The 9,220-nt window shown below is 53.1% G+C and overlaps 1 protein-coding gene across 1 annotated transcript in view; it reads right to left on the bottom strand.

Moving 5' to 3' along the window:
* The window catches only part of LOC112106565 (IgGFc-binding protein-like), a 14,913-nt gene extending 14,320 nt beyond the window's left edge, over nucleotides 1–593 (bottom strand). The window contains exon 1 of the mRNA XM_026658567.2: nucleotides 1–593. This exon is cut by the window's left edge and continues 178 nt beyond it. Within this exon, the coding sequence (XP_026514352.2) occupies nucleotides 1–593 (593 nt within the window).
* Between the last annotated feature and the right edge of the window lie 8,627 nt (nucleotides 594–9,220).

The raw sequence follows: 9,220 nt of genomic DNA, 5'->3' as shown, positions 1-9,220 counted from the left end.
CCCTCTTTGCAGTGGGTGTTCTGGCAGGATGGCACAGGGACACACTTCGGCCAGCCATCTACGACCTGGCACATGGTCCCTTTTTTGCAGTGGGTGTTCTGGCAGGATGGCACGGGAACACATTTAGGCCAGCCATCTATGATATTGCACACTGTCCCCTCCTTGCAATGGGTGTTCTGGCAGGATGGTACAGGGATGCACTTGGGCCCACTGTCTGCCATCTGGCAAAAGGTCCCATCCTTGCAATGGGTGTTCTGGCAGGATGGCTCAGGGACACAGCTGGGCCAGCCATTCTTAAGTTTGCACACAGTCCCCTTTTTGCATTTGATGTGATGGCAGGACGGCGGGCTGGGGACGCACCTGGGCCAGCCGTGTACAATATTGCAAGTAGTCCCTTCTTTGCAGTACACTGAGTTGCAGGTTCGAAAGTCAGGGATGCAATCTGGCTCTCCATTCTTGTCGATGCACTGGTGCCCCCTTCGGCACTGCACCCCACTGCAGGGATCTGGGTGCTTGGGATGCTCGGGACTAGCAGCTGAGGAAGAAAAATACACACAATTCATTGAAAAGGCCACCGTGGAAGAATAACTCATGCTCATGGCAAGACCTGCCAGTTGGGTGGTATCTAGCGGGAGCTGGAAACGAAGCTGGTTTCTGCAAACAGCAGTGTGAGACAGGACGGCACAGGTACCCACCTGGGCCAGTCATCTATGGCATTGCACATAGGCAGCCTGCATCTGTCCCCATTATTTGACTCCAATTAAGCCTGCGTGTCTGTCACGGAGGTCATGGGAGCATGGGTGGCACATCTAATAAGCAGGGGAAGGCTGTGCCTCCACAAACACCCCCGCGTGGCCCTTCTTGCTGTTTGTTGGCCCCAGCCCAGGCAGGCTGCTCCTCTTCCAGGAAGGGAAGCCTGCTGGGGCTGGGGCTTGGGCGGCTGGGACTTGGAGTAGCTGGGACTGCCCAGTGCTGGGAGGGCCCCTGGCCCAGGGGCTGCGCCGCCCAGTTCTCCAGGGCTGGGGGGCGGGGCACATGCCACCCGCCTGCCCAGTGCTCCGCGGCTGGGGGCTGCGCGGTGTCTGGTGCTCTGAGGCTGGGGGGGTGGGCCGCCGGCCCGGTGCTTTGGGGTTGGGGGAGGTGCATGCCCGCCCAGCGTTCCGGGGCTGGGGGCCACCTGCCTGTCCGGTGATCCAGGGCTCGGGGCTATAGGGGGTGTGTCTGGGCTTGGGGGGGAAGGAGGAGGGAGGGACGGGGCCTCAGGTGGAAGGGGTGGGCTAGGCCGGGGGCTAGCCTCCCCAAGCCGCTGGTTCACCCACCGCCCATGCACGCAAGTCATGGATTTCGTGACTTTCCGTGACCTCTGTGACTTCTGCAGCCAGTGTGGCTGGCTAAGGGGCTGCCTGAGCCGGGCAACCTCTCGGCCAGCAGCAACAGCAGTTTGGGTGTGGGAGGGGGCTCAGGGCTGGGGCAGGGTGTTGGGGTGCAAGGCAGCACTTACCTGGGGGCGGGGGGAAGAAGCTCCCCGGCTCCCACCGGCATGTCCCTGCAGCTCCTAGGCGGAGGAGCCAGAGGACTTTGCGCACTGCCCACGCCCGCAAGTGCTGCTCCCGCAGCTCCCATTGGCTGCGGTTCCCGGCCAATGGGAGCTACGGAACTGGCGCTTGTGGTGGGAGCAGCATGCAGAGCTCCCCTGGCTTCCCCTCCCCCGATGAGCGTCAGGGACATCAGTGGGAACCAGGAAGTTCTCCCCCTCAGGTAAGCGTTGCCCCCACCCCAACACCCTGCCCCAGCCCTGAGCCCCCTCTCCTCCCAGCACCTATGGGGGTCCTGGGTTGTGTGCCACTGCCCGTCCCCCACCAGCACCAGTGGGGGTCCCGGGTCAAGTGCTGCCGCCTGCCTCCCCCCAGCACCAGCGGGGGTCCCGGGCCACCCCTGCCCAGCACCCGAGGCCTCCTGGCCCAAGTTTTATTTAGGGGTATATAGTAAAAGTCATGGACAAGTCATGGGTTGTGAATTTTTGTTTACTGCCCGTGACCTGTCCATGATTTGTACTAAAAATACCCATGACTAAAATGCAGCCTTAACTCCAATATGTAATACATCAAGGGGGTAAATGTCTGGGAGGGGGAAGATCTATGAAACTGAAGGAGAACATTGGCACAAGAACCAGTGTGGAGAAACTGGCCATGGCTGGAACTTTTAACCACTAAAGGAGAGAGGCTGTGGAACAGCCTCCCACTAGGAATTGTGGGGGCTGTGATCCAGGAACTTCTTGATTCCAGCTGGTGGGGGACCCTAGAGTTTCACAGTCAGAGGTATGCATATTGAGTTTACCAAAAGGTGGCATGTGAGGTCTCTACCAAGACCCCAAAAACCACCGGTTATCTTAGTTGTTGCAAAATGTACGTATGGATCATGTTTAAGGAATTACATATCTGTGCTGAAAATGATGTTCCGAAAGCCTGTGAAATATGGCAGGGCCCCATGTTATGAGAGAATTGGACTTGACATAATGCGGTTGTGTATTGAGCCACCATTACTTGGAAGTGAGAACACCATGGAGTCAGGAATAATTTGGCCTTTGTCTAAGTAGAGCAGACAAAACAGCTGCACAGATTCAGTGTTGTTAATAAGGATAGGGGATGGATAGCTCAGTGGTTTGAGCATTAGCCTGCTAAACCCAGGGTTGTAAGTTCAATCATTGAGGGGGCCACTTAGGGATCTAGGGCAAAATCAGTATTTGGTCCTGCTAGTGAAGGCAGGGGGCTGGACATAATGACCTTTAGGGGGTTGGACTAGATAACCTCCTGAGGTCCCTTCTAACCCTGATATTCTATGATAGATAAAGTAACAGATTCACAGGAAAGGAAGGGAATGTGAATAGCTGACCATGAATTTGGGTGTCTCTGACTATGAGTGCTTTTGTTTGGGAGTTGCTTTACTGATAAGTAGAATGATTAGTTATTTTTGGTGTTGCTAGGGAAATTGTAAACCCATTAGGGGTTATTATAAGTTATGTGCTTGGCTTTGAACAACCTCTACAAAGATTAGAGTGTGTACTTGGGAGAAGTTTGGAGAGAGATTTCAACAAGCTAGGAGACTGGCATCCAACTCCCCAGCGGCTAGGAGGAAGGCTGGCCACGGAAACCTGCTGCTGACCACTCCACACCTCCTCAGATTTGGGGTAACTATAGCTGGGGTGCTCTAGAGCAATGGTTCCCAAACTTTAAGAACCTGTGAACCCCTTTCACCTAAATGTCAAGTCTCGCGAACCCCCTCCTAAAAATGAATATTTCCAGGGATTTTCTCTTTTACCTGAGTATAAATTATAAAAGCAGTGATCTTGGAAATATAAAATTTGTTTTTATGACATGCATATTACACACTATTATTAATTATTATTTATCATTACACTATTTTTATTACATTATTAAAATGGCAACACTCTTCCAGGATCTCACTTTCATAGCTTGTATCACTTTGAATAAGCTTGTTATAAGACAAGGCTCCTATGTTTCATCAAGGAGTATCAGATGTGAAACAGCATGAAGGTATCTAAGAAGCCAACTCAAGAGTTCCTCTTACACAAGCATTCAGGTCTTGAGCAGTTCAGGCAAACAATGCACGTTTCAACAAAGCTTAAACTTGTTCTTCATAATAATTTAAAAACAATGCTAGCAGCCTATTTAATGTTAAAAACAGCAAAAAATATCCACCTCCCTTTCCATTTCTTATAAGGAGTCTTGAAGTTTAAATCTCCTCAGTGTGATAGATATGCTTGCTTTGATCTGCTTAGCTCTTGGAAGTCCAGGGGCTCCAGGCTGCTGGTTCCATGCTGCCCGGGGTCCCTAGGGACAGCTCTGTCCACCATTAGGGATTTTTTCCCCGAGAACTCCCTGTAACATTTTGTGAACCCCCAGGGGTTCACGAACCCCAGTTTGGGAACCATTGCTCTAGAGTAATGTTATTTTTGATGTGTGCTTTAGACCCAATAAAAACAAGGACTTGGGGGTGAAAGCACTCTTGTGTGTACCAATCATTTATCAGACGGAGGAGCTGTGTCCCCAGTGATTTATGTCCCGAAACTGCCGGGAAACAAAGATTACCATAGTTTTGGGTTCAGAAAACCCTGGGTAACACCAAGAGGGCGATAAACATGCTTCTGTCAGGTAGGAGGGAAAGATGCTTCTTTCTCTCTGGCTGGCCATTATTGGATCGGGGCTTGTCCACTGTCTACAGACCCAGCTGAATGCTAATAAAAAGATTGTGGAATCGACAGGAAAGTCATGAGTAAAGACAATGGTTTGGTGGGCTATGACCCTGATACACCCTGGATCTTTTCCACTGGAGAGGCGAGCTGACAGAATGGAAAATCACAGCCAAGTCTGTCTTTAAGATGCTGGCAGGATTTTGGGTAAGCTTTGCCCTATGAGACACAACAGTAACTAGTTCATAGATTCATAGATTCCAAGGCCAGATGGGACAATTGAGACCATCTAGTCTGAACTCCTGTGTCCCACAGACCAGAGAGTTACCCCCAAATAATACCTAGAGTAGATCTGTTAGAAAAACATCCAATCTTGAGTTAAAAATGGTCACTGATGGAGAATCCGCCATGCCCCTTGGTAATTATCCCATGGTTAATTATTCTCACTGTCAAGAATTTACCCTTATTTCCAGTCTGAATCTGTTTAGCTTCAGCTTCCAGCCACTGGATCGTGTCAGACCTTTCTCTGCTAGATTGAAGAGCCCATTATTAAATATTTGTTTCCCATGTAGGTACTTATAGATGGCAATCAAATCACCCCTTAACCTTCTCTGTGTTAAGTGAAATGGATTGAGCTCTTTGAGTCTATCACTATAAGGCATGTTTACTAATCCTTTAATCCTTCTCGTGGCTCTTCTCTGAACCCTCTCCAGTTTATCGACCTCCTTCTTGCAAAGTGGGCTCCAGGACTGGACACAGGATTCCAGCATCGATCACACTACAGCCAAATACAGAAGTAAAATAACCTCTCTGCTCCTACTCAGGAGTCCCCCATTTATGCATCCCAGGATCGCATTAGCACTTTTGGCCACAGCGTCGCACTGGGAGCCAGGGTTCAGCTGATTATCCTCCAGGAGAAGTAAGTCTAGTTACGCAAGTCTGAAATGATCTGAAATGTGTGTTAGGTTTTTCTTTTGTATGTAACCATCTGTTTCCAATATTTCTACTTGCTGTCATTTGAATGTCAGTGCTTTGTTAAATAAACTTGTTTCCACTATAAACATATCTATGTGCTGTTTGCAGCATTGGTCCCAGGATATGAGAGAGATAAGCTGGATGAAGTACTATCTTTGATTGCACCAACTTCTGGTCGGGACAAATACAAGATTTTGAGCTTCCCAGAGCTGAAGATGAACTCTGTGAAGTTCAAAAGAGTGTCTCGTCCACCAACAGAAGTTGGTCCCGTGAAAGGTATTACATCACCCACCATGCCTCATAGACTTTAAGGTCAGAAGGGACCATTGTGATCATCTAGTCTGACCTCCTGCACGCTGCAGCTGACAGAACCTCGCCCACCCACCCCTGTAACTGACCCCTAACTTCTGGCTGAGTTACTGATGTCCTCAAATCATGTTTAAAGACTTCAAGTGACAGAGAATCCGCCATTTACACTAGTTCAAACCATCAAGTGACCCATGCCCCATGCTGCAGGGAAAGGCGAAAACCCCCCAGAGTCTCTGCCAATGTGACCTGCGGGGAAATTCCTTCCCAACCCCAAATCTGGTGATCAGTTAGACCCTGATCATATGGGTGAGACCCACCAGCCAGACACCTGGGAAAGAATTCTGTGTTGTAATGCAGAGCCCTCCCCATTTAGTGTCCCATCACTGGCTGTTGGAGACATCTACTGCTAGCAGTCACCAATGGGCTACATGCCATTGTAGGCAGTCTCATCACACCATCTCCTCCATAAACTTATCAAGCTCAGGCTTGAAGCCAATTAGGTTTTTTGCCCCCACTGCTCCCCTTGGGAGGCTGCTCCAGAACTTCACTTCAAACCTTTGCCTAATTTCAAGCCTAAACTTTCTGATGGCCAGTTGATATCCCTTTGCTCTGTGTCTGTTTCACATGTAAGTGCTGTGTGTTCCGTGAGGCAGTGATGAGAGGTGTAACTGGTAAACTGGGGTGTACTGGTCCTTTGGAAGCAGTGGCTCAGGGAGCACCTGGGGGATCAGGGGGACTCTTGGCAGACTTGGGGGTTGGTGTGCCCTATTGCTGATTGAAGAGAGGCAGTGGGGCCTGTGTAGGCTGAGAAGAGGGTGCTTGCATTGCCCACAGCTGGGAGAGTCGGGTAGCTGGCCTATGGCCAGAGACGACGTGTAACTCTTGATGGTGGTGGGGCACAATTCTGGGGTGGCACATAACCACCCCACACGTTGCCTCTGGGCTGAGGAGCAGCAGCAGAGCCAGGAGCGCCAGGACAGTGGTTAGTGAGCATCTCATGCAGACGAGCTCCATGGGCAGGGGCCAGCTCCAAGGGTCCGGCATGGGGCTCCTTCAGGGGAGAGGCAAGAGCATGTCAGGGCAGCTCAGAGCTGTGCTGCCCGCCCTGTCTGAGGGGCGCCCGGCCATGCAGAGGCAGCCTGGCTCAGGGAGCAGGGCAGGGAGGGCTGCTGGGCAGCCAGTCAGCATCCCATTTCCTACAGCGCGGAGGCCAGGGGCCCAAGTGGGCTGGGCGGCTCCCACCAACTTCTGATCTGCCAGCTCCTGGCAGGAGGTGACGGTTTTGGGGCACACCCCTCAGTTTGAAAACCACTGTGCTAAATGGAAAACAGAAATCTGCGGGGGAGGCATGTGGCCTGGCATGCCCCCCTCCCCCACACATCTCCTCTGCCTAGGGCAGGCATCATTTATTTCGTTTCGGAGAGATCTTGACAAATTTATCAGTGGGACTGCAGGACGGGGCTGCTTGTCATGGTGGGGGGCAGGGTTCGGCAGCATTGGGGGCCCCTTCTGGTTTATGTCTGATGTTCCTAGACTCTCATGCTTCAGGGCTTCAGACAGTCACCTGCAGGGGTCAGGAAGGCATCCACCCCCATCTCTATTCTGGGTTATGATTTTTCTCCTGCCTCTGAAGCACAGGGGACAGTCACAGCTGGAAAGGGGACACCGGGCCGCATGGGCCAGGGCTCTGCAGTGGCACCCAGCATTCTCTCCTCGGGTGCTTGGCTGGCTGGTTCTCACCCACATGCTCAGGGTCTGGCTGATCACCATAGGTGGGCTCAAGAAGGCTCAGATTGGCAGGGATCTTGGGGGATTTTTCACCTTCCTCTACAGCTTGGGGGGCTGGTCGCTTGCCAGGTTATCTGCATATTTCTCACTTAATCATTGCCCTGCTATTGGTGGACCTTGGTCCCTCCTATTCTCTGCCTCTGGCACATCATAGTCTCGTCTCCTGTGAGGTGTAACTTCGGTCTCATTTTGGTGATTGGGTTGAGCGTGGGAGTGCTGGGGGATCTTGGGGGACTGTGATGTACAGGCGGTGAGGCCGGTTGATCTGGTACCCCCCTGTGGCCTTCAGCTCTATGGCTCCAGGGTTCTCTATATCAGTGGCTCTCAACCTTTCCAGTCTACTGTACCCCTTTCAGGAGTCTGATTTGTCTTTCAAGTTTCACCTCACTTGAAAACTACTTGCAGACATAAAAATACGAAACTGTCACAGACACACTAGTACTGAAAAATGGCTTCCTTTCTCTTTTTTACCATATAATTATAAATAGGGCTGTCGATTAATCACAGTTAACTCAGGTGATTAACTCAAAAAAATTAATCATGATTCATTGCAGTTTTAATTGCACCGCTAAACAACAGAATACCAATTGAAATGTATTAAATATTTCTGGATGTTCTTCTACATTTTCAAATACAGTAAAAGCTTTGTTATTCGGCATGTTGGGGGAATGGGGGGTGCCGGTAAGTCAAAAATTCCGGTTAACTAAGAGGGATGGAGTTTGGGTGCGGGAGGGGGCTGGGGCGCGGGAGGGGGTGCGGGGCGTGGGCTCTGGGAGGGAGTTTGGGTGCAGGAGGGGGCTCAGGGTACGGGGTTGGGGTGTGGGAGGGGTTTCAGGGTGCCAGATCCGGGTGGTGCTCACCTTGGGCGGCTCCCCGCAAGCAGCGACATGTCCTGCTGCTCCTAGGTGGTGTGGCTTCCTGGCCAATGGAAGCTGCGGAGACAGTGCTCAGGGAGGGGGCAGCGCACTGAGCACCCGTGGCCGTTCCTCCTCCCAGGAGCAGCAGGGACATGTCGCCACTTCTGGGGAGCCACGCAGAGCAGGTAGGGAGCCCCGCGCCAACCAGACTTTTAATGGATATCAGAAATGCCGGTTTCTAGAGCTTTCCAGTTGGTAAAGTGCCAGATAACACAGCTTTGACTGTATATTGATTTCAATTACAACACAGAATCTAAGTGTACGCTGCTCACTTTATATTAGGGTGACCAGATCACCCAAGTCAAATATGGGGACGCGGGAGGGAGGGAGCGGGGCAAAAAAAAAGCAAACCGGCCTCCACAAGCGCTGGAGGGAGGCCCGGGAGATGCAGGGGAAGCGCGGGGCCAGGGTGAGTGAGAGTCCGGCCTGGCCCCAGTGCAGGCAGGACTCAGTCGGGCGGTAGGGAGAGTAGGGGGGCGGCCCGCGGGGCCAGGCGGCAGCTGTTCTCTCTCCCTGGGCAGCGGGACTTGGGAGCAGCCGCTGCTGCAGCTCCCACTGCTGCGGGGGGAGGAAGCGGCCGATGGCCAAGCTCAGCGGCTGCGGCTCTGGCGCCCGGGCCCGAACCCCCCGAGCCCGGGCCTGTTGCGGGGACCTAGCAGCGCGCACGCTGCGCCCAGCCCCTGGCCAGTCGCGTCTGGGCTGCTGCCCAGCTGGTGCAATCCCACGGCGGCCCTGGAGTGGGGGCAGCAGGCCCCAGCCCCCCATCCCGCTCGGGTCCCACAGGGGAACGAACGGGGCCGCCGATGCCTCTGCCCCGGGGCCGCCGATGCCTCCGCCCCGGGGCCGCCGTGGGATTGCACCAGCTGGGCGTGCGCGGGCCGCCCCCCTACTCTCCCTCCAGTACCACCCGACTGAGTCCTGCCTGCACTGGGGCCAGGCCGGACTCTCACTCACCCCGGCCCAGTGCTTCCCCTGCGTCTCCGGGGCCTCCCTCCAGCGCTTGTGGAGGGAGGAGGAATGG

This window comes from Terrapene carolina, unplaced genomic scaffold (assembly GCF_002925995.2).
Source record: "Terrapene carolina triunguis isolate 2854851 unplaced genomic scaffold, T_m_triunguis-2.0 Scaffold461, whole genome shotgun sequence".
Classification (NCBI taxonomy): domain Eukaryota; kingdom Metazoa; phylum Chordata; order Testudines; family Emydidae; genus Terrapene; species Terrapene triunguis.
The sequence above is the reverse complement of the archived record's forward strand: the minus strand, read 5'-3'. Positions and strand labels throughout refer to the sequence as shown.